Here is a 24,286-nt window from a genome sequence, read left to right on the forward strand (position 1 = left end):
AATGCTAAGCCTATTACAATAATAAGACATATTGATGAGGTTCGTTATAAGGTCTTCAGAACCTTCAGAAATATGAATCTTCAAAGCGGGACTGCTCTCCTTTGGGACTAGGAACGTAGGAAGTAGGCCTACAATGATTTATGGATTCGGAACATTCGTTATTTGAATTTTTATTGCGATTCCTTTCAGATGAAAATACGGACTGGGTAGTTTTTCAGACTTGATTTCCAAAACCAGCATTCTCTTCAAATATTCCATTTAACAGACAGTATGAATGCGTGTGATTTTATAAAAGTCGTATAAGCAAACGGCAGGAAAACGTTCGTTCAATAGAGGCAAAGTAATGAAAAAAAATATGCGGGAGTTATCATAAAGTCAAACTGACTTTCACTCATAAAATTTCACCAGATTCCAAGAGAGGCCTGAATTCACGGACAGGTTATAAAGAAGAGGAAATTGACCAATTAAGACGGCGGTTTTGTGGTGAAAACCAACCGCACACGAAGATGATAAACGACTCCTGATAGAAAGGAGAGCATGCGAGACCACGCCCAACTTATCATCATAAACATTTCTCTCGTGGAAATCATTAGAAAATGTGTTTTTGGAAAGCTTCATTGCACTGAAACATTTCCATCAATGATTTCGTTATATTAGAAAGTTTTACCATGCCATTGGCAATTTTAGCCTTTTCGGTAATCTGTGACTATAGATAAACATCCTGCGTAAAACTTTGAAATCATTGTTTGTTGAAGGGGACAAAGATTTCAAAACATTTCAGTATTCATTTCCATGATGATCTGTTTTTATCTAATTAAAGAATTTAAACACTTTCACAGAACGCTTTACATAAACGACAGTAAATTAATGACAACAATTATGATTATGATAATTAAAAATGAATAATAATTTCTAAAGGAAGTCTGATAACCCTCTACATAAGCTTTGGGATTCTAAAGTAATACTTCGACCAACGTTTCCGTAAGAATGAGCAGGAGGTAAATAATACCAATGATCACGCTCGAAGTCTACTGACATATTGAAACAAATCGTATTTGCTAAATTGGAGTGTAGTTTTGTGGATATGTGAGTGTATTTTAGTACTGTATAGAGGGTACTGCAGCAACACAGACAGAGCTAGAACTCATTCCTACTTGAAGGTCCTACTGCTAATCCCATGCCTATAGCCCGAACAGGGGGTCATGGGAGCTTCTATGCCAGGGTTATTTGCCACTTAATTATGGACAAATATCCAATTCTGTTTATCTTATAATCGAAGAGTCGCAGGACTAGAAAGAAAAATTAAAGGTAATAAATAAACAAAGTGGACAAGAATCGCTTTTAAAACAGGAACGAGGAACACAAAACTATTGAATTGCTTGCCCATCAACTTGCAAGAAATTGGATGGCTGAGTGAAAGAGAAAATATGGAACTGTAGCAAAGAACAAAAATGCAGCTAAGGGAGAAAGGATGCTGAAAAGAACTTCATCGGCGCCGCCTACACTTTTTAGGCTGCTTTTGTTATAAGGCTCATTTTCTCATGTGTACTACTGAGAAAGAGAGCGATCACCTTCAATTATCTGGTTAAACAAGAGAAACAATTTTCAAGTAAATGACCAAAAACTACACTTGAATGCTGCCGCAGATCACATAGCCTGATGAATAATGCAAACGAAGGCAGCCATCCCATTACACTACCAGAAATAATGATCATTACGATTACTAGATTAACTTTGTTGCTCTGTCGCAAAGACCATCTTCGTCTAAACTTCTTGTTTTGCTGTCTTTGCCTGGGAGTAAAAACCGAACAGAATATATTACCGGTAATACTCGAACAGTGAAAAAAAAACTAATATCAACCTCCCTGAAATTACCCTAGGTTATAAAAATAAAAAACAAACTAATACAATTGGTTTATAAATTAAGAAACCTGATGGTCAAAATTCATAACGTGCTTTCGTTTCCTAAAGATAATGAAACACGAAAATTAATGTTATTCCAGTTCAATTTTGCATTTTCATTTTGGAAATCTAACAAAAAATTAACGACCCCATATATGCAGACAAGTTTCGCATTCTGGGAGAGAAGAGAAGTGGGGGATTATAACTGTTGACAGAAGAGATCACAGTTCGTGCGCGGTCTATTCTGGAGAGTGAACGCGTGCTTAAGCCCAAGTGGGCGATGGAGAGGCGTGTCTATCCTTTCAAATATTTTCTAAAGGCCTGTCCACACTAGGAAACTGTTTGCAAACAAAGTTTCCAAACAATGTTTGCAAACTATTTGCAAACAATGTTTCCTAGTATTCATACCGATTTGTATATCGACCAAGAACTTGCGTCCACAACTAAAAAAAAATAAAAGTGAAAGTTGAACACGCTGTAATATGATACATTGCTGACAAATATATTGAGTTACAAAATTTCCTGTGTGCTGAAGTACCTCCTCTGCCGCGAAGCGAGTGGTACGAGGGGTTGTCTGTTGTTCGGTCAGGTTATGTTAAACCTATCCTCGGCAACCGGAAAAGTACAGTTGTAAGTTCCAGGTTGCTAATTCCTTGGGGATATAATTTCAGTACAACACTGATCATTTCCGGGTGGGAGAATTTTCCCGCTTCGACATCAATGAACAGATTGTGATACATCGATGCTGCAACGCTCAAGCAATGATCAGAAACCGTAATATTATTGGTCCTTAATTATGAGATTTTGTATGTATGAAAATGTAAAATATGCCCCTCTCTCTCTCTCTCTCTCTCTCTCTCTCTCTCTCTCTCTCTCACTTAACATTTAGTGCTGAATTCGTGTTTTATTCCATTTTTTTAGTGATACTTCGCATTTTTAACAGTACTACAAGCCTCTGATCATTCCTTTGGCTCGCTTCAATTGAAACGATAATATAAATCTGCAGAGTCACATTTCTGCTTTTACCAAAGAAATGACCATGCATCTATTCTTATATCACCTTGTATGAATTCCTTTTTTTTTCGGACGATACAATATTTATCTCTAGTCTAAAAGTTAATGAAGACTAAAATCAAACAAAAATATGAAGTCCTTTTGTGCCTTCGTGATTCAGCAGAAACGCGAGGTAAGCAAAAAAGAAAAAAAACTTATAATGCTCAAAGTACGTCAATAAAAATACGCAAACTCTCAATACAAGACAACTATACATTATGCGGAAAAAGAGAGAGAGGTGCTTGTCTGCTTAGAACCAACGTAGTGAGAGAATGATTTCATGAATGAGTCAAAACCTTTTATGAAACGGAAGAAACACTATCTGATTCCAAATAAAAATTCTTTACGCAGGGTGACCACGCAGTGGGTGCAACCGCTGCATATAGCATTGCTAGAGATCCGCTACCTACGTAAACTGGTTTTGAGCCGTAAATTTGAACACCGTTTCTCATATTTCTCTGGGTTTTATTCCCCTAAAGAAAATGGGAAAGGATATATTAATCCAGACAATTGACAGGAATATATTCCTGCTAAAAACGTTTCTGTCGGATTTAAACATGTTAATCGTGAATCTGATCCCTTTAGGTTCACATGGCAAAGAGTTGATATTTATTATTCAAAATTTTATCATAAAGTGATGTATAACTTTCGAAATATTCAAAATCAAAGGAAGGAATTCATACCTTCTCATACGGAGATGCAAACCCATGTCGATTTTTGCGTACATATAAGCGGTGGTTGGTGTTGATGAATAAAAATAATTTTTCTTAATAGCGCATTTATATAGATCCCAAAACATATTCCACTTGAATGTGTGTGTGTGTGTGTGTGTGTATATATATATATATATATATATATATATATATATATATACACACATACATACATATCCATATATATATTGATATATATTATATATTATATATATATATATATATAAACAGATAATATATAATATATATAGTATACATACCATACATACATACATACATACATACATATACAGCCCCATACCATTTTCTTGACTCCACTTGCATTTATAACCGGGTTGACTGGTGGCCTGGATCGAAACAATGGACTTTATGAATAAGTAACCCTCCCCCCCGGCCACACACACACACACACACACACACACTTTTACATAACTGCACGGTACAATATATCGAATACCTTTAAGCAAAAGAATTAACTGAAAATATAAAACATAAAACAAGTCGGTTATAGCATCACCCCTCTCTCTCTCTCTCTCTCTCTCTCTCTCTCTCTCTCTCTCTCTCTCTCTCTCTCTCTCTCTCTCTCTCTCTCGTAAACTTGGTATGATTTTTTTCCATACTCTACGGGGAAAAAAACTTACCAAGAGGGAGAAGGTTTAAATTCTGGTGTAAACGAAGTATTTTTCCAAAGACAAGGAAAAGGCGGGTGTGGAGTAGGACAAAATCGTGTTTATCGCTTTGTCCAGCGTGCCACTTTATGGGCGAGAGACAGACAGACAGACACACAGACAGACAGACAGACAGAGAGTGGGGTGGAGCGGAATTCTCCAAAGCGGCCTCTATCAGCTCCCCCCGAAATTAATGTAGGGAAAGGTGAATTACGCATAACGTTAGATAATATTAGTGGAGTGTGATTATATCTCAAGAATAAGCAAGACACAAAATCTTAAAGTAAATATAAGAAAAATTTGGAACGGTTACTTGTATTTCAGAAGAATTTCTAGTAATTAGAATATTTTATTTTTTTCATGAGTAGAGTTCATTTAAAACAAACGCAAGGTAAATAACAACCAAAATCTTCAACTTTTTCTTGAATGAGCAAAAGCCCGAAAACAAGGCTGAGTTTTTGCCAGGCTATCAGACAGGTAAAAACTAGGTCGTTTCTGTCGAGCACTCCCAAAACTGATAATTATATTTTTATTTGAGGAGCGAAATTGATGGCCATAAGTACTTCATTCATCAGTTCATCAACAATATATACAGGCTCAACCATGCAAACCTTTGTAAATAATGAACCTTTTGTAATCTCTCATTCAGTGAAACCTTGAAGAAAATTGTTTATAAAAAATGGTTTATCACTGGATTAAAATGGCTTGGTGCTTGCTATACACATCTGGTACCACCCATTTTAAAAACAAAAAGGCATTTGTTAATTATTCTCACCCCCGCCCCCGTTTTTTCTTAATCATAGCAAGGTCAAGTCCTTGATCTTTACTTATGTCATTATTGGAATACAGTTTTCCCATCCGAATATCAGCAGTTTAGCGGGATCTTTCTCTGTAAAGAGAAGATTGCAAAAAACTAAATAAATAAGATATGGTTTACTTTTTCCTTTCATGATAATTATGATTTAAATTATTGCTGGGAGATATCCTTTTCGATAAGCCGTATTTCACTTCGTAATTTCCCCTTTCATCTTGGCTTATCACCCATAATACCAATGAAAGTTATTGGCCTTTTCGGAATTTTCCATTTGATACTTTGCTCAATTTGAATAACAATATTTAGAGTTATGATGCCGGAAATTCCATAGCATGAATGTATAAAGGAGAGAGAAAAAGTGTTCTAGCGATATAGTATAAATGCCTGACTGAAGAATCATAAAGTTGGGAACTTTCGAAGGCCTGCTTAACTCCAATCTTCAGTCGAAGAGTAATGTGATCTTTATCATTCTTAGTTTTCCAATATTTATGACGTAGCATTTACAATGCTGCAGTCATACTTTTCATGTTTTATTGTGCAAACCAACTGATTGTATTATGATCTTGTGGTCTCATACATTCAGAACATTCCAGTACAGGCTTGATGAAGTCATTCGACTGTCACCTGCAAGCGTTCATAAACACCGTGTTACCATCCTTAGTTTTCAAGTGGACACTTCAAGACCACTCCAGATGTCATATGGTGAACTGTACAGAAATCTTCTTATCAAATTCCGTTGCAGCATATTGCAATCTTACAGATTTAATTGCGTAGTTTGAGCAGTCGGTTATTGTGTTATGAAGATCGATGAGGTACCATTCATAACTATAAAAGTTAAGCATATCTTAGTTTTACCAGACCACTGAACTGATTAACAGCTCTCCTAGGGCTGACCCGAAGGCTTAGTTATTTTTCACGTGGCTAAGAACCAACTGGTTGCTTAGCAACGGGACCTACAGCTTATTGTGGGATCCGAACCATATTATATCAAGAAATCAATTTCTAATCACCAGAAATAAATTCCTCTGATTCCACGTTGCCAGAGCGGGGAATCGAACTCGGCAGGCGAGCACGTAACCCTCTCGTCCAACGAGGAACTTTGCGAACTTAGTAAAGAATTGCATATAAAATCCCATTTTGATTTAAAGCTATTGCGATTTCTTGTTTCTTTTTTTTTTACATATTGTCCGTTAATATATTATTATTGATATATACATATATCATACTTATACTTATTATATAAATGCTATACATTAATTTATATATATATATATGTATATATATATATATATTCATTAACTTTCCGTCACGCGAAACAGTTTCCTCTGATCGATTTGGGATTGTAGGCGAAAATAACGCTGTTTTTTATGGTAATTAGCCACGATCCGGAACAGCTCCAGAATCAAATCGATTCTTTATGGCTCTACGACCGGTCCCGATAAAGAACTCACTCTAAAGCCTTGGCGAATTATCTTTTATGAATGCAAGGTTCCATGGTAAATATAGTTGCTACTGAACCGACCGCTAGCAAAAGCTAGTAATATGGCTTTTGCATATCATCTTAACAAATTGCCATTTACATCAGATCATTGTGCTGTGCTGTGCTGTGCTGCAAGAGTAACGAGTGTTTCATTAAAACAAGACGAGAAATAATCAAGTGCAAAAGGTTCCTCTCACATCCAAGCTTGGGACCAGTGTGACTGGCCAAAATTCTTTGTGATCTGCCGCTCGTGATATTTTGAATAATTTTAGTCCTGGGGTTTTAAAACATTTCTTATCTTCGTAATTTACGGACGCAAGACACGGGAAGAAATTTCGAAGTCGATGATTCGTGTCCACTATTGCGTTAAGAGACGAAATAAAGTACAGCACAATACCAAAATTTGTTCAACGAAAATATAAAATAATCACATTTTCTCTCTCTCTCTCTCTCTCTTTATAAATCAGTTTGCAGTAAAGATAAACAACGACGACAGCACAATGGAATATGTAAAAATGATAACATTACAGGTAGCTGAGGTCGGTAACAATAGGATGTACCGTAGTACCACCCTGCTCCAAACCCTCGCCAAGTCCTTCCAACACTGCCGACACTACTATTGTTTAGCGTATGACGGGAAAGTTCTTTAACATTCTACGAGCTTCTAGGTCCGGTGACCTAGATGAAATGCAGAGTGTCGGTTGTTAATATTACTAATTAAAAAAGGTAAAGACATTACTAACATTAACGACACCTGCTCGATAGAATTTAAAGATTTTATTGGAAGGTCATAAAAAACGTATGGTATCAACAGTCCTCAAAAAGCAGGTAAGCTATAATAATCATCTTTTATCATAAGCTCTTACATATCTGAATAAGTAAAAGTACCATCTCTCTCTCTCCCTCTCTCTCTCCGAAGCTCTGAAGCTCCCAACTTACTATGGATTCCAACTTAGAAGTCTTCGTTCCCATTTTGGTTTGTCATGCCTTTTGCTGTTAGCAATATCCATAAAAGGTAAAAGCATTCCAAATGAGAAATAACGCTTATACTGGTTCTTATGCAATCACTGCATTTTTGTCTGTGTCGTTATATATTTGCGCACGAATGCACTGCACTTGTACCTATATAATATATATTTATATATATATAATTATACTTATATATTATATTATATATATATACATATATGTGTGTGTGTGTGTGTGTATATATATATATATATGATATATATATATATATATATAATATATATATATATATAGAGAGAGAGAGAGAGAGAGAGAGAGTTTGCGAACACGTCCTATATAAGGGCTAAAAGACAAACTTAAATCCGCAAATTCATCGTTTCCCCCAGGAAGAAGAATATTATATTACGTGCCAGGCCTTTAAGCACCGTGTTACTATAAAGCGAAAAGGTTTGAAACCTGTAGGGAGGGTTCCAGATCCTAGGAGTAATAGCGTCTATTCAATACACCTTACAAGCACCACACCCCCGAACATTTGTTGTGAGACTTGGCAACACATCAATCTTCCGTTTTAATTAGCGATTCACATCTGCTCTCGTTCCTGGAGTTCTAGGGGCGAATAGGCTATGACCGACGGGGGTGGATCCTTGACACAACTTTTTATATTAAATTGTTCTTTTTTATTTCTTATCTCATCATATGTATATTTTCCACGCAAATGCTGTATGAAAGTGATGCACATTATAAACAGGAAGTTTAACATATGTAGGGGTACACCTTTATACGCTAGTGGACGCGCTAGTAATTACTATTGTAATTTTGAATGATGCTCGAATACTTGGAAAGCTGAGAATAACATACGCTCCCAGTCCCAGACCCTCACCTGGCCTACGACCGATGGCGGTTAAAAATCAATAGTTAAGACACGGCTTAGTTCATTTCCTGTCCCGTAACGAGTAAGAGGAAATCTCATTTTGGCAGATTAGAGATTCTGAAGTCACAATATGCTGTACCTGAAGTCGACCGTGGCCTAAGTTGATGCACTTTGTGAAGAAATTCTCCTTTTTAGGGAACTATCCACTTCCGAGACTTAAAAGATGATAATAATGAAATTAATAATAAAACCTTGAATTATTCGTATGAATCATGTGGAGAAGGCCTTCACTTGAGGTTTTCCTTTGTGCTTTAAGAAAAAAATAAAAGACAGACGTTCTTTTTACAAGGAGATTAAAGTGAATCATTCATTTATTGCTCCTAAACAGCAAGTGTACAGCTCTCCAAAACAAAGAAGAATTGCTAATTTAAAAAAAAATTTCTCTTTGTCTCGCATATAGTACGATAATCTTCCAAGTAATCATACTAACTACAGATAATATGTTTCTAAAGTCTTTTACCTTCATCGTCAACAAACCATTCAAAAGCAAAATGAAAGAAAGAAAATGAAAAGTATAAATGATGGAGATACAAACTACTATTCAGTAAAGTTGAGCCCAAGCTTAACGAAAGTGCAATGAATCATATGAGCATAGCATTTATCAAAAATACATAAAATGTAACTCACTGCGAATTTGCAATTCAGATAATATTAAAGATTAAGCGCGAGTTCTAAGGGAGATACTTAAAGAATGGAAACACCATTCCACTTACGATCGACTTGAACCATGGTAAACTTGATCATGATTGCTGTTCAGATGTTTAAAATTTCCTTATAAAAGATGTCTCCAAATCTTAGAGGTGGATACCAGCCTGTCGATAATAACGCGTAATCATTCCATGGCATTTATATCCTTATTCATAGATTACAGATTTAGATCATGTCACCTCGCCTGTCTAGGAGGTGAGTGAATATCGTTTCGCTAATCACTTTTTATCTTTAACTAGTAAATATATACTGCATTCTCAGATGTCCAAGTCTATTTTTTTAATCATATTCTATTCATTAAGAATACTTTTATTCTGATCTTTGAGAGTGGCACTTCGAAGGTCGACAAGCCGTGCCTGAGAATTACGTGGAATGTCGTACCTCAAGAGAAGTCTATCCGAAACCGATAACTCATTGGCCTTAGATGTATTCAACAACATTATTCCAACTCAATAATCGAAGTGAAATTGTCATCTTCCTTTACCAAAACAAAGTTCTTCACATAATAGAACCTAAAACACATTCCACATAGTCTTTCTAGTGCAACGATAATACCAGCAACTCACTAACTTCATGAAATGTTCACAGAAAATTGCAAGTTAAACCTTTCATTTCTGTGCTACTGAAAGCACTTACAGGTTCGCCTTTCAAAAAACATTGAGAGGGGTGATGGTTTGTCAGCTAAACCCCACTTAATTTGTGCCTCATTTTCTCTACACCAATCTTGTCTAAAACAGCGAGATGTTTGATATCTTTTACAGTAATCTCATTTCGGAGATTCTGTTAAATCTTTGCGGTCCTCCGTCTAATTTCCGAAATACCCTTTTGATGGGTTCGCTTCCCAAGCAAAACAGCAACTTTTACAACGACCTTGACAGAATTCCCTCTTTCACAAGGGCTACTCCCACAAAAGCTGCGCTGTACGGCGATAAATAACTGCACTTCTCAGCTACATGTAGATGATGTCTCCTTTTCTTTCTTTTGTTGCACAGATGCTGTAATCCACAACCGCACAATTCCATCAACAGACTACTGCCACTGTAATCCAGTTTAGCGCCGCAGGTCCGTTTGATCCACGTGCTACCGCCACCTGGCTTAACGCGACACTAATTTGTCCAGCTGTCACGTGCTCTTGGAACGTATGTTAGTACGTGCGTCAGTCTATACTCGAACTTTTGTTTGTGTTGTGACTGTAACTGGCAATACGCTGCAGGTTGCATGACGAAATGTAACCAAAATTAATTTTCGACGTTCTAAGTCAGCAATCAGTGAGCCCTTTGCTATGTTTCCAAATCTCTTTAATGGCGGCCATATTCCAAAGACCATTATTCCTAGGGTCATAAATATTCTCATAAACGGCGAAGGTTGGCGCTAACACTTGATGGGTCTCTTTCTTACTATGCCTGTGAGAGAGAGAGAGAGAGAGAGAGAGGAGAGGAGAGAGAGAGAGAGAGAGAGAGAGAGAGAGAGAAATTTTTGTATTTTTACTTTTAAAACCAGTACAGCAAATATAATAAGTTCTCTGAACAAAATTAAATTAACTGACCTTGCTGAACCTCACGGAAGCAAGCGCATTTATTCCGGACCGGAAATGGACCAAAGAGGGTGGGGGAGGGAGCATCAGTGGTACATTCTCTCGGATAATTACAGGGCCCATTGCTATACGGTTCATATATTGTTAATAAAAGGACCATATATTCGCGCTAATCAGCGTGTGTGCATGATAAAAGCTCCCTTCCCGATGGGGCTTGGTGGATGAACTTATTGTAGTATGCCTTGTAAAGAGTGTCAGTAAATTTCACTGTCTGTGGACAATGCGCCTATTAAGCCAAAGTCATCAATAAAACCTAATCTTTGCGGATTGCAAAGCTCCCAGAGTATAAGCATCGTCTACCATTCAAGCAATCCAGACGGCTTTAGGAACCTTTTCCAGGAAAAACAAAATGCGGCAAATACTATCATTTCTGCCAGGTAAACATGGCGCACTTGTTCTAAACAGAATTTAAACAGTCATAAGACACATCGACAGTAAAGCGCTGAAGAAGAGAATCTATAGTCTCCGCTAGTAAAGCATCGAAGAGTTCATCAATCAGCTCACAAAGTAAGACAACTGCCATAAGAAAAGCACTATGAGGAGTAATGAACCCAGCTCGTAAGCAGCATCGATTTAGGCGAGTTAATAATGAAACACATGAGAGGGATTCCATTCATTCAGTTTAAAAAAAAAAATTATAATAGTAATCCTTACGTAATGGAGACATCTGATAAAGTCACCAGTAAGCAATGATAGGAATATCATCAGCCTTCAACAGCAAAACGCCAAAATCTAGCATTCTCCTCAAACTCCATTAAGGTTTTGGTAACTATGAAGAACATCAGAGGACTGAACAGAAGTTTTGTTAAAGACGACAGTAAACTTCGATCATAAAACAAGCACTGATTATATTTCTAGATCACTACAGCTAACAAAAAGTTAGCTTTTAAAGATTAAGCCGTGCTAAGCATACTGGAGAGTCAATGACAAGTTATACTCATGGTGTTAGTTCCTTCTAGAGCAATGCCAAGAATGTAATGACTTTAGAGAGTTTGGGAAGTATGCAAATAAGATAGTGTCCTGTTTTTAAAACTGGTTTCAAGTCACAATGATAAAAAAAAATGGTTTTCCTGAAAAGCAATATCAACAAAAACAATAATGATGACTGGATATTTGTCTAATTGCCCATGCGAATTATTGATATCTTTACCATACTAGAGAATATCCCTGATGCAGCAACCATTTGCCGTTTTCAGTGAAAATACTGTGAACAAAAATATCTTCGTTGTCTAAAGCACATGTTACTGTTCACGATTCCACCAAATTCGGAGGAATCGTTTCAGATCCATTTCATTTTTTTTTCATCTTTGCACCGATACGAATGACCCTAAATGGTATAATAGCACCGCATTATTGTTCTTAAAAAATGTAGGAAGTCAGGATTTGCCAGCTGTGTCCTAAGGGTTTGAAGTTTCATAAGCCTGGCATTTCTATGAAAGTTAAATAATATTAGATTGGTTAGAATTATATTCCGAGAAATTTCCTAATTAAATGTTTTGACAAGTTTTCCTATTGCTTAAACTCGTGATCTTGAAAGTCGGTCACTTCTTAATTATTTGGGCCAAATAATCCAGGGGTCATTTGATGGTTCTTTGTGACCAATTTCACAATGTTCTGTTAAAAACAAAGTGTCACAGAGAAATTTTAAAAAATCTAATCATAAAAATACTGATGAGAACAATAACCTTCACAATATTGATGGTGAAGTTCAATTAAGAAAAAATTATTAGAAGTAGCTGGACAAGGGCTCTTGTTAGAACTACCCTTATTATTCTTATATTATTATTATAATAATAAAGGTAATTTTCAGAGCAAAGAAAACATAAACTTTCTCACAGCTCAATGTTATTTTAGTGTTAAATTTAAGCTAAATGAAACCTCTCCAATACTGTATTCTCTATGCAGCAATACATCAGCATATTGCAGCAGAAGACTTAATGCATTAACATAATCAATAACGGGCATAAACCCAATGTGTGTGGAAAAGTGCGCAAGCGCACAACACGAAACAACGTACTCTAGAAGTGAAAACAAAAATAATAAATAAAAACAAATAAAACATGTGAAGAGTAAATATGAACACCAGTACAATTTTCAAATCTCATAGTAATAAATATATGTTATTATTGATAATTTTGGAATTCGTAAGGATTCAAAAGTACCATGCACTGACCTCCAGTAAAGATTCAGCAACTGAAGAAGCATTTTAAGCATCAAAGTGCATTCCGAAAGAGAGCAAAAAGGAAACCCCTTCGTATGTTCAAATAAGTGAAATGAAATGCGGCAGTGAATTTAACACAGGGAAGGATAGTCCTTCAAAGAAAGTTTTATAATATTAACGCAGGTTAACATTGCCAAAAATGATAGCAGTCATTGCTTTTAGTTGAAACTATAAAATAATGATTTTTCAACTGGGAATACAGACAAGAAATTGAAATGTCCTTATTCTGTATTAGACAATGTATGTATGTGTGTATATAGTATAATATATAATTCATATATATATTATATATATATATATATATATATACATATATGTGTGTGTGTGTGTGAGTATATAATATACACAACCAAATACATATAAATGACTTGAATAGAAGACGTTTACCTTAGATGACAAAAGAACACTTATTAAAAGAGCATACCTATGCCAAGCGCACTCAACAATGAATAAATCAACTTGTGCCCTTGAGTACGTGTCATATTACCATTATTATTACAAAAGCTAATGTAGCGGAATGCCACGTTATTTGTCCCTATAACTAACCATAAAGCACAGTTCTGGTAGTACCACCCAATGAGCAAATCTGTTTTCTGCATAGAAGGTTCATCCATGATTCAGCACCCAAACTTGACAGTGATTGTTATCTTATTTATCTCAAAAGACCCTGTCAAATAAAAAGATTTATTGGTCAATTAAAATACAAAGACCGGCAAACAATTGTTGCACAAAAGTAACTTTCCCATCTCCAATTCCCTTTTGCTATGGTCACCGTCCCAGAGAACCTATTGGACCTTGTCTTCAAAAATAACACAACCTACGCACCGCCACTCTGCAAACGACCCCACAAACAGTATAACTTTAAATGACGCAGGAAAGACTCCAATATCTCCCCATGATGAACTTCGGTGCAGCAATCTACTTTATTGGGGTTTAAGGCTCGTCTCTAAGGTTGTTAAAGCGGCCGTATTGTTAGGCACGAACTTTAAAGGCATGGCTAGAAACTGAGGGGTTTAAAATCTTCCATTCAAGTACCATTTGAAACTACTTGGAGGGAAGAATGTCATGCATACTGATCAAAAGAGTTCGAGAGTTTTGGAGGGAAAACACCGAGAAGCTCTGGCCTGAAGAAAGCTGTTGTCTCGAATTTTGTTTTGATGTTTCGCTTACCTAATAAGTCAGCGAGTGAAATGTTACCGTTACGTAAATAAAACCTGCTCAAAAGACATTAATTTACGTAACTATATGCATTGAAATAAAAAAAGTTAAGTAAGTTCATAGTATGCCATAGGTGTCTGCCAACTTACTTTATCCAGCTATGATACGTGTATATTAATAGACAAAGTAAGTGCTTGAATATCACAGGCAGAGGTTCAGTACCAAGAGCTTTCGTGTTTATTCCAACGATCACATAATGACATCGTTGATTGATTCCTACATTCTCGAGGTACCTAAAACGACAAATGTATCAACTCCTATTCACCCTTTCCCCTCCTCCCGCCCACCCCACACACAAAAAAGAAAGAAATAAAACAGTTGCCAACAGTATGACAGTACTGTAAATGTAGAAACATTTCTTAAACAGGCAATTAAAAATATAAAATTTGTGTAAATTAGGCAGTTATTGATATTCTGTAAATATTGACACACGATATGAGTAAACATGCCGCAGACAACCGGAAGTCAATACATGTAGTAAATGGCCCTTGATGATGCTAGGCCATTCGGCAATCATCTATTTGAAGTATTGAAGTTTGTTGTTTCCAGGAATGGTAATGATATTTACGTGGCTTCCCGAAAAAGATATTGCAAAACCATTTATTACGTTGCGTAACATATTATTCAGAGATAAATCTTCAAGATAGATTTTTGGCCAATTGTAAACAGATGAGAAAAATATATAAGAGACTGTTGCAAGAAATATCTCTTGCCTGAAAAGTAAGTTAGTTTAAATTAAGAATTGCGCAAACAAGAGATGTCAAGAAAACTACAAGAACGCATCACACAGAACACAAATCGTTTTATTCTCAAGCAGTAAAAAATTAATCCACCTGGAACGCACCTGAAATATCCTTAGAAATCACTTCTTATTTTCTGCTTAATCCATTCTTTACTTTAAGAAAATAAAGCACTAGAAGTAAATTAAAGAACTAGAAGGCGTAATAAAAATTACCAACACGTTTAAAGCCTGTTTAAAGTATAGAAATGTAAAGCTGACGTATTTCAAAAGATAATAATAATAATAATAATAATAATAATAATAATAATAATAATAATAATAATAATAATAATAATAATAATAATAATAATAATAATAGACTTACCATTTTCTGAAGCGGAGTGTTTGCCGAATGAAAACCTTTCAAACGACTTTAAAAGGAAGCTCTGGTCGTCTTTATTCCCGAAAAACACCATTTTTTTTCTTACTATTATAGTCGTGGAGTTATTGGAAGAGCTTTCTGCGGCAGAAGAATACTAATTGGTATGGCTGAAAACGTCTTTCTCTGTTCTCGTCACCTTTACAGTTCGAGAGTCTCATTATCTCTTTGGATTTTGCTTATGTAGTTGCATGATCATATATTGCAAAACCTGGAATTTTTTCTTATTCACATTATCAAGGTAAATAAACTAACCAGATACATTCTTGTACAGAACGTATATATATATATATATATATATATATATATATATATATATATATATATATATGTGTGTGTGTGTGTGTGTGTGTGTGTGTATGCATGTATCTATGTATGTATGTATAATGTATACTTCCTTGTTCTTCAAACCACTTCTTCGATATCCTAACCTTTCGGTAGTCCTATGGGTCGTATCATAATTTAGTGGTTAGGGATCTTCCTTTCATCGCAGACACAATGACCTTCACCAGCAGCATAGTATTACTCCTAACCTTTATTCTCCTCCTCCTTCCCCCGACTCTCCTCTTTCCTTTTATCTCTCATAAACTTTCTCATACATCCATGATATTAGAAATACGATATTGCGTAGCGTCAACACTCATCGCACATTCCCTGCTTTAGGCCTAAATACGAGGTGTAATATAAAGAGCATGATACCGACAAGGAATGAGCAACTGTAGTAATAAGGTTATAGCAAACTCTCTCTCTCTCTCTCTCTCTCTCTCTCTCTAATCAGCCTTGTCTCACCAGCAGGAGGCCTGAGAAGGATCCCCTGACAAATGGATTTTCAAAGTAATATATTAAAAAGCAAGTTCTTTCTGTAAATTCAACGTTTACTGAAATTAAATTCATACTCGGACAGAATTCTGCTTCCCTCTGATATCTCAAATTTTATTCACTAAACACCCTCCGGAAACTATCAGACATATCTCCAGAAAGAGATAATCGATATTACAGCTGTATTTGGTGAACCACAATGAGGAGGAAACCGAAGGCCCAACATCTCATCCAGTTCAGACTCTGCCTAGTAAAGCCTTTTTCCAATTACAGGCATCCAGCCATGAGATATCATCATGACTCCACAACGCCCCTCCCAGTAAGAAAAAAAAAAAGGGTAAAATATGATACTGCTGTCCTTGAACAAAGACAGAGATTTTGGGAAATCTATAAAGGAGTCGTATACCTCTAGATGAGAATGGAGGTTTCACACAAAATTTAGTAAAAACAGAAGGGATTTTATATTCACTTTTATCGAACCTCTTCGACATTTTACGTTTTGAGAAATATGGCTGCGCTATTATTGAGCGAAAGACCACCACAAAAATTAAATATTTAAACTTCTGTTAATACATAATACATTTATTGGTCACTTATACATACATGACATTTCTATTCATAAAAATTAAGCTACAAGTAGCGTTTAATATCGAAACCCCATACCTTAGGAATAACTTTCACCCATGGTGAATCATTTATTGATGAGTGCATTTTTATTTTTATTATTGCCACAGTGAAGATTTGCCTGATGTTTCTTTGATAATCAGAGAAACCAAAAATAAAAAATAAAAAGAAAAGAACTCTTGAGGATTAAAGATGTATATGAAGAAGGTGATTCCATGCACACTTTGAAGGAAAGCCTGTGAACATGAACACGACCCTAGCCTGCTTGCATGCTTTAAAGCAAACACCGGGAACTTGTTAGCCTTGAAGACGTCTCCTGTTCTTACTGCACTATATAGTTGGGCGTTCGATAGACACGACGAAGAAGATATAAGTGAATCTCATTACTGAGTGATATACACATGTCCGTGCAATGCGTGACGATAAACAGTTATGTAAGGAAAAGCAGTTTACACGATCATCCAGAGATGGTAAATTACCGACGATCTACTATAGTGAGCAGTTACGAAGTGCAGTCCTTGGCCACCATATCTATTTTTTTGTGGCTCGTCATTGCATACATTGAAAAGTTAAAACCTGAATGTATGTTGTCCATAGACATGCACACACATGTAAGTACATAGCATAGATGGTTGTTCACACTTGAATGTCTAAGATATAGATAAGCTGAAATATTTTTTATCACATGAACAAGAAAGCTCTGCAAAGTCTTGTGCACAGTTTGAAAAGAGTGAGTCGTCACAATGCGACTGAATCTAAATTGCGTACAGCTTGCCACGGATGGAAGTTGTCTCCAATAGACAGAAATTATTTAAGCCATCGAAGTGTTCTCAAACAGATCGAAATGATTTCGTCCGAATCGTATTCATTTGAAATAGATCGAAATCATCAGTCGAATCGAATTTGAGAGAATCAACGGGAAAATGGTGAACGTAGACTATGAAGGTAAATTATCAAAGAAATGAAAATTACAACTCAAGAAAATGAAAGAGAAAAATGACGAGCAGAAAGCAAAGGCTGATGAGGATCTAGGAGTCTGGTATGAAGATTAATAATCTGCTCCAGGGGTCACTGGGTAAGCGGAGCTGTAAGAGAGGTGACTCGTGTCATTGAATCAGGTGCTATAAAATAAGGAAGAGGGAATGAGTCAATATCTGAAGTAAGCACGAAGATACTGAGTAAAAAAAAATTTTCATAATTCAAAATTATTGCAGAATGGTAAAAGAAGACCTTTTTGGATAAATGAACAATACCCTAAACATTGCTGGATAAGAGCCTCTCATCGCCGAAAGAGCCGAATCAAGAAACGCCAAGCAAACCTTAATAGTCACAACTTTTTGTATGCATCATTTACTTACCACTTGATGCTCTTTATTCAAACAAATCTAGGCCTCATTTTGCATAACGAATACGTATGACTGGCAAGGAATATTTATATTCGATATTCACAAATATCGAAGGAAGGTCTAACGATCCGAAAGACGAAAGTTTAGAAAAGGGAGGCGATGGTTGACCCCGAGATTCAAGAGAAGTCGGAGAGGAAGGCGAAGAGAACTTGTTAGGGCACAGGCGCATCATCAGGAGTAAGAGGAACGCGAGGTGGTCTGAAAGAGCTCCCTAATGAATGGAATGAACAAAAGAAGTTGACAGGAATTGTTTGTTATATTATATTTGGCAGTGCGTAACTACTGTGGATAATATGTACAACTAAGATCACACACACACACACACACACACACACCCACCACACACAACAGACACACACATATATATATATATATATATATATATATATATATATATATATATATATATATATACGTACATATATACTCGTGTATATATATGCCTATATATATACACACACACCGTGACGTTAACACGTTTGCCAAGCCGGAGGTCATCCTATCATCAAAGTTAATCAATATTGGGTCAGATAAATACTTCGACTGGTGACTACGAATAAATGTTAGATTTATTGTTATTTATGGGTACTAGCAACTTCATCCCAAAATCACTTGGTGGAACGCGTGTAAATAATATACATAAACATATGTATACATACACCTATAAAGATGTTCAGATGTTTTCGTGTTTTATATATATCTATATATATACACGCCCCTGTATTTATGCAAATATATGTACATAAATAAATCCTCAAGAATAATGCGAGAGGAGGAAGAACCTCTTTCATTCAAACACCTTTAAGGCGACTCCTGGATAAACTAACTCCTTTGGGTGGTAGAACTTTTAAATCGATAATACGAGTTTCCTGAGAAAAAAAAAGACAGACATCATCTTAATGGACCCCGCCTTCCGACTGAAAGAATACAGTGTACTAAGCAAGTATCTGAGACGTTCCTAAAGTGGAGGCCGATGGGAAAGGCTAGTTAATGTTTCTATCTAACCCAGGAATAACGGAAAGGGGAAAAAGAAAGGAGTGTGAGAGACAGTGATGTTAACCCTAGCTCATAAGGGAACACACACACACACACACACACACACACACACACACACACACATATATATATATATATATATATATATATATTATATATATACATATCATCAAATACATACTACAGACATATGTATTTTATGTATATCAGTATAAAGGTGTTTACTTATGTATTTAAGTATGTGCATATAAAAAGACCACACACAAACACATTTACAAATATATGCGTGTGAATAAGCCTGTAAAATGCTTATAAATGTATTTACGTATATAAGTGTGTGTAGCTGATGCCACAAGATGCCATTTTATATGGTGAAAAATCATTTTGAAAGATAAACTAGTTGCTTTTGCAAACACTATCATTTATTTAAAGAAATGTTTCTATCTCTATTCAAGTACATGAATATCCAAGTGCTATACATGCAAAAAAGCGGTTGATTTCATCAAGCTAAAAGGTAGTAGTTTTCTTTTTCACAGCGTTTTACCATGAGAGAGAGAGAGAGAGAGAGAGAGAGAGAGAGAGAGAGAGAGAAATAGCGCTGACTGCCATCACGAATATGGAATACCAAAGATAAACAAATGTACTTCCTTCTGCCTCGGTGATAAAACGAAAACGTGAAACTGGCCGTTGTGTGAAGGGTACATATTCAATCCCATATTAAAGGGAACGTTGAACAACCTTAAAACCCCGACATGGCAACTCACAAATGAAGAGAGGTTGGCTCCATCTCGCTTTCCTTGTGAATCAGACTCCCCCAACCAGACAGAGAGATTCTAGCTTCGATATTGTTCACGTTCAACAGTCAGGATGTAGAGGGATGCCGAATTTGAAAAGGTGACCGACCTTCGTGGGAAGGTGAATGAGGTCCACCTCTTACTCGACTAGACGTGTTTTTAAGCGCTCTAGATACGCTCAAGGTAACAGAGTGGGAATATTCACGCAAAAACGTTTACGCAAACATGTGTCTCGTCAAGTCTTGCATAAACACCGCCTGTTTATTGGACAATTACCCAGGAAAAGAGTAAACGAGTATCCTTTGGGAAATGAAGCAGCGATGAGCGTTGCACAGTAGCAAACAAATACAATTAATAAAAAATAAATAAATAAATAGTTGTCCTTTGACTAACGGAAATAAGCCGTAAAATAAATAACACCGCTAATGAATATTCAAACCAGTCATATGAAATTGAAGAAGATTTTTGAAGAGATATCTTTACACTAATGATGTCGGGGCTAGTACACTTGATTTATGAGGATCACTCCATGTACGATATGAAAGCCAGCACCTCCCAGATGTAGAGATCACTAATGAGAACATCAATGTTGTTCTTTCTGCTTCTGATATGTATTTGAATAAAGATCGAAAATTGCTCTGATTATCGAGTAGAAATGCTAGATAGACAGATAGATAATCATATGATGTTCTGTGTCATCATTTAAAACATATTCCATAATTCAAGAGAGATTACATACTTCACCCTGACAGCGTTCAGGAAAAGGGGAGTTAAAGTCAAAACCCCAGTAACCATGAAAAAGTTATAGCTAACGCAAAAATCATTAAAAAAAATGTACTTGCATCAACATGTAAATAAAAACTTGTACAAACAACGGGCAGACAAAAAAAAAGCTTTATAACCTGTGAGAGTAAAAGGAAAAAATGCAAGGATGACATGATTTTTCTGACCTTCCAATGGTATATTTTATCTTTTACTGTTTACAGATTGCCGTTGTGCAGGAGCTAGAAAGGATAATAATAATATTAAATGCAATGTGCATTCACATAATTATTTTATGTGTCACACAGTTCACAGCTAATGAACTCCAGGTTTAATAACAAAATCTTGAACGAGAAACTGAAGGGTAACGACATATATTTTATGTATCATCGTGCCTAAAATTGTGAAGTAATTATTTCCAATACATATATTTTAAATCTTGAAAGTACCAACTTTCTTACAATGCATTATAATCGAAGGTGAAATCATTCCACAAGGATGCAACTTTTATTATTTGTTCCATATGTCCGTTAAAATTCTTACTAAAGTATGAATCCGAAATACAAATACAGAAAATAGTTGGATTTGTCATGAAGCAAGGATCATAGAAGTGAGTTTTAACCCATTTTCAGATACACTCATTACATGGGAGTCATTTTTTTTTTATCCTATTTCCCCTTCTTTAGAGACTCCTCCTACCTTTACTTTTGTAGACCGAGTGTGCCCATTGACAATAACGTGAATCTGTCTTAAATCTTCTGTATTTTATTCTATCTGTCCCGTTACTCGAAGGAGCTGCATGGGAAAGGAAAGGAAAGATGTAATATTTTTTCTTTTTTCTTTCTTTTTCCTAAATTACTTCCTTAGTTTTTCATAGTTTTAGTAATAATAATTATTACAAATAATTTATTTTTTACATCAGCCAATAAGGACTATAGATGTGCATATCTGACAACACATTTTTTATGCTTTATGAGAACGAGGCCTTATCAATGTGTCCTGTGCTTTTTCTGCATTAAATATTGTGTTATTTTCCAAAACAGCTCACAATGACTACGACTCACTCAGTGCCTCTGTGTTGGACTACGACATACTCAATGCCTTTGTGTTTCATGGCGGTTTCAGAGTCAACAAACTATACTGTTTTTTTCCATCTGTCCATCCGCCTGTGGTGTTTTTGTATGGTAACACTGCGTCCCGGGCTTTAAATAGTTACGGTATGTGTAAGTTTTAGGTAAATAAAAGGATATCTGGGTGTACATTTGCAACTGAAAAGTGTTTTAATAATTTACTGTATGTGAAGTACACCGTTAATATTCGAAATAGGATATTATTATTATTATTATTATTGAATGTAACTATCTAAAGCCCGGGACGCAGAGTTACCATACGGAAACACCACAGGCGGATGGACAGATGGATAAAAACAGAGTATAGTTATTATAACTGAAAGTGGATTTTTAACATTGATCATGTTAATTGTTTTGTTATTATCTATACAGGTATGCCACTTTCGATTTCCCTTTTTTACATAAACATTCGGAACAAACTACTGTACCAGGAAGTAAAAGATAATAATACTAGACAACACAAATGACAAATATGGTTGTCATATTACCATAAAATAATGTATAAAATAAAAATCTTTCTCTCTCTCAGATGCACATTTCAAATCCTTTCAGATTTTCTGCTCTTAAAGTCCACGAGCGTGCCTTATCTCTTCCCACCTATGGTCACGTACGAAGTGGTAAGGAACTTACGATCACCTGACCTAATTTTGTCTGTTCACTAATGAATTTTTCGGATAATACTAGATTCCTGAGCATTTAGGACGGAAACTCCTATCATTCGTCCATTTAATACGTGACATACAGAATTTCCATTTAACGCACCGCAAACAGATAAGGACGATTACGATGATATATATATATATATATATATATATATATATATATATATATATATAGATATATATATATATATATAAATCTTCACAACACGAAGATGAGATATGTCGATATAGTCCACAGGAGAAAAGAGACATATTCTCTCTTTTCTCCTGTGGACTATATTGACATGTATATATGTGTGTGTATGTATATGTATATATACATACATACATATATATATTTATACCATTATCCATGTAAAGACTGAAGAGATATATGCATAAGATGCACAGATTTAAAGGGCGGTTATAAGTTTCAAGGAATTCGTAACATTATATGATTTGTGAATTATTCAAATTAATTATCTAAGTAACTCTAAATTGCCATCGCTGTGTAAATTTTGACACAGTTAAGCCATATTCTCGCTTCTATTATATTTACTTCCATTGCCTGTATTGCACTTTAGAAAAATATTTCCAGCGTTTTACATTATTTGGGTGAAACAGTAATCTGAAAAATTTAAATATGCAATAACAAGCATCTCGGACTTGGTAATCTCTCTCTCTCTCTCTCTCTCTCTCTCTCTCTCTCTCTCTCTCTCTCGTCTGTTTATCTTTTTCTTCCTCATAATCTCTCTCTTTCTCTCTCTGTTTTATTTTCTTCCTCAACTATCTTCGCTCGCATACCTATTTTTCTTGCATCTTCAAGGGCCTTTTTCCATCGTTAAGTTCTCTATTCTGTCCAGGCTGTCTTTGAAGTATCATCATCATTCGAGTTATTTTATTTTACTTATCCCTTCCTCAATCTGAAATGATCCCTCTGCCACTTCCTCCAAAAGCCTAATGTTCCACGCCGGATTCAGGGATCTATCTGCAGTTTTCCCTCACCATTAGCTTGCAAAAACGAATCCCACATCCGGTTCCGCTAATTTGTCCGATGCGCCGAAACGACGACCCTTAGGGAAGTGTCGCTGACACAAGACGTCCTTTCTGGCGTGTATCAGGATCTCCCCGCCAAACTCTGGACAGACCACGCTCGCAAAAAATGACTCATTGATTTTTTAAAACTTGAGCCGAGAATTGGTATAAAATGGTGACAGAAATGGATTCGAGAAAGTTCCTTTTCGTGCGACTTTACGGAAAAGAGCGAATAGCAAAATATATTGATAATTATCAAGGCCTACTTGGCTACGTGGTGAAGTTCGTAGACAACAGGGCAAAAGACTTCAGAACGCGTCCTCCCGCGATAACGCCTTGTGGAAAGTGCAAAATAAAGAATTCTAATTCCTGTTAACATTTTACCGCCGAACCTTACACCAGTTATCGAAAATTTATTTTTCATAATTTTTTGAAAAGATGCGGTGACGCATGTTCGATTAGCATATGATACGACAATGAGAACCATTGTAATTTCAGTTTTTCAGCTATATTTGACAGCTAGATGCAAAGTTTGGAGGGTAGTTGTTAAGAGATGCCATAAAATGCGGTCGTTCTATATTTGCTATTTAATTTCCCTTGGGAAGCCTCTAAACGTCGGTGTTACAGTTGTATCATCAGTATTAAATA

General features: G+C 35.8%; 1 protein-coding gene across 7 annotated transcripts in view; it reads right to left on the minus strand.

Annotated features, from left to right (window-relative positions):
• LOC135220982 (protein PALS2-like) overlaps nt 1-24,286 on the minus strand; it is a 212,831-nt gene that overhangs the window by 93,763 nt on the left and 94,782 nt on the right. Inside the window, exon 1 of one of the 7 annotated variants that reach the window (XM_064258681.1) lies at nt 15,378-15,618. The exons of 5 other annotated variants lie outside the window; for them this stretch is intronic. In XM_064258681.1, the coding sequence (XP_064114751.1) occupies nt 15,378-15,468 (91 nt within the window). In that variant the 5' untranslated portion in view covers nt 15,469-15,618. Of the gene's footprint in view, nt 1-9,243; nt 9,290-15,377; nt 15,619-24,286 lie in introns of those variants that run through there. One more of the 7 variants, XM_064258682.1, reaches the window with a different exon arrangement.

This window comes from Macrobrachium nipponense, chromosome 2 (assembly GCF_015104395.2).
Source record: "Macrobrachium nipponense isolate FS-2020 chromosome 2, ASM1510439v2, whole genome shotgun sequence".
NCBI classification, from domain to species: Eukaryota; Metazoa; Arthropoda; class Malacostraca; order Decapoda; family Palaemonidae; genus Macrobrachium; species Macrobrachium nipponense.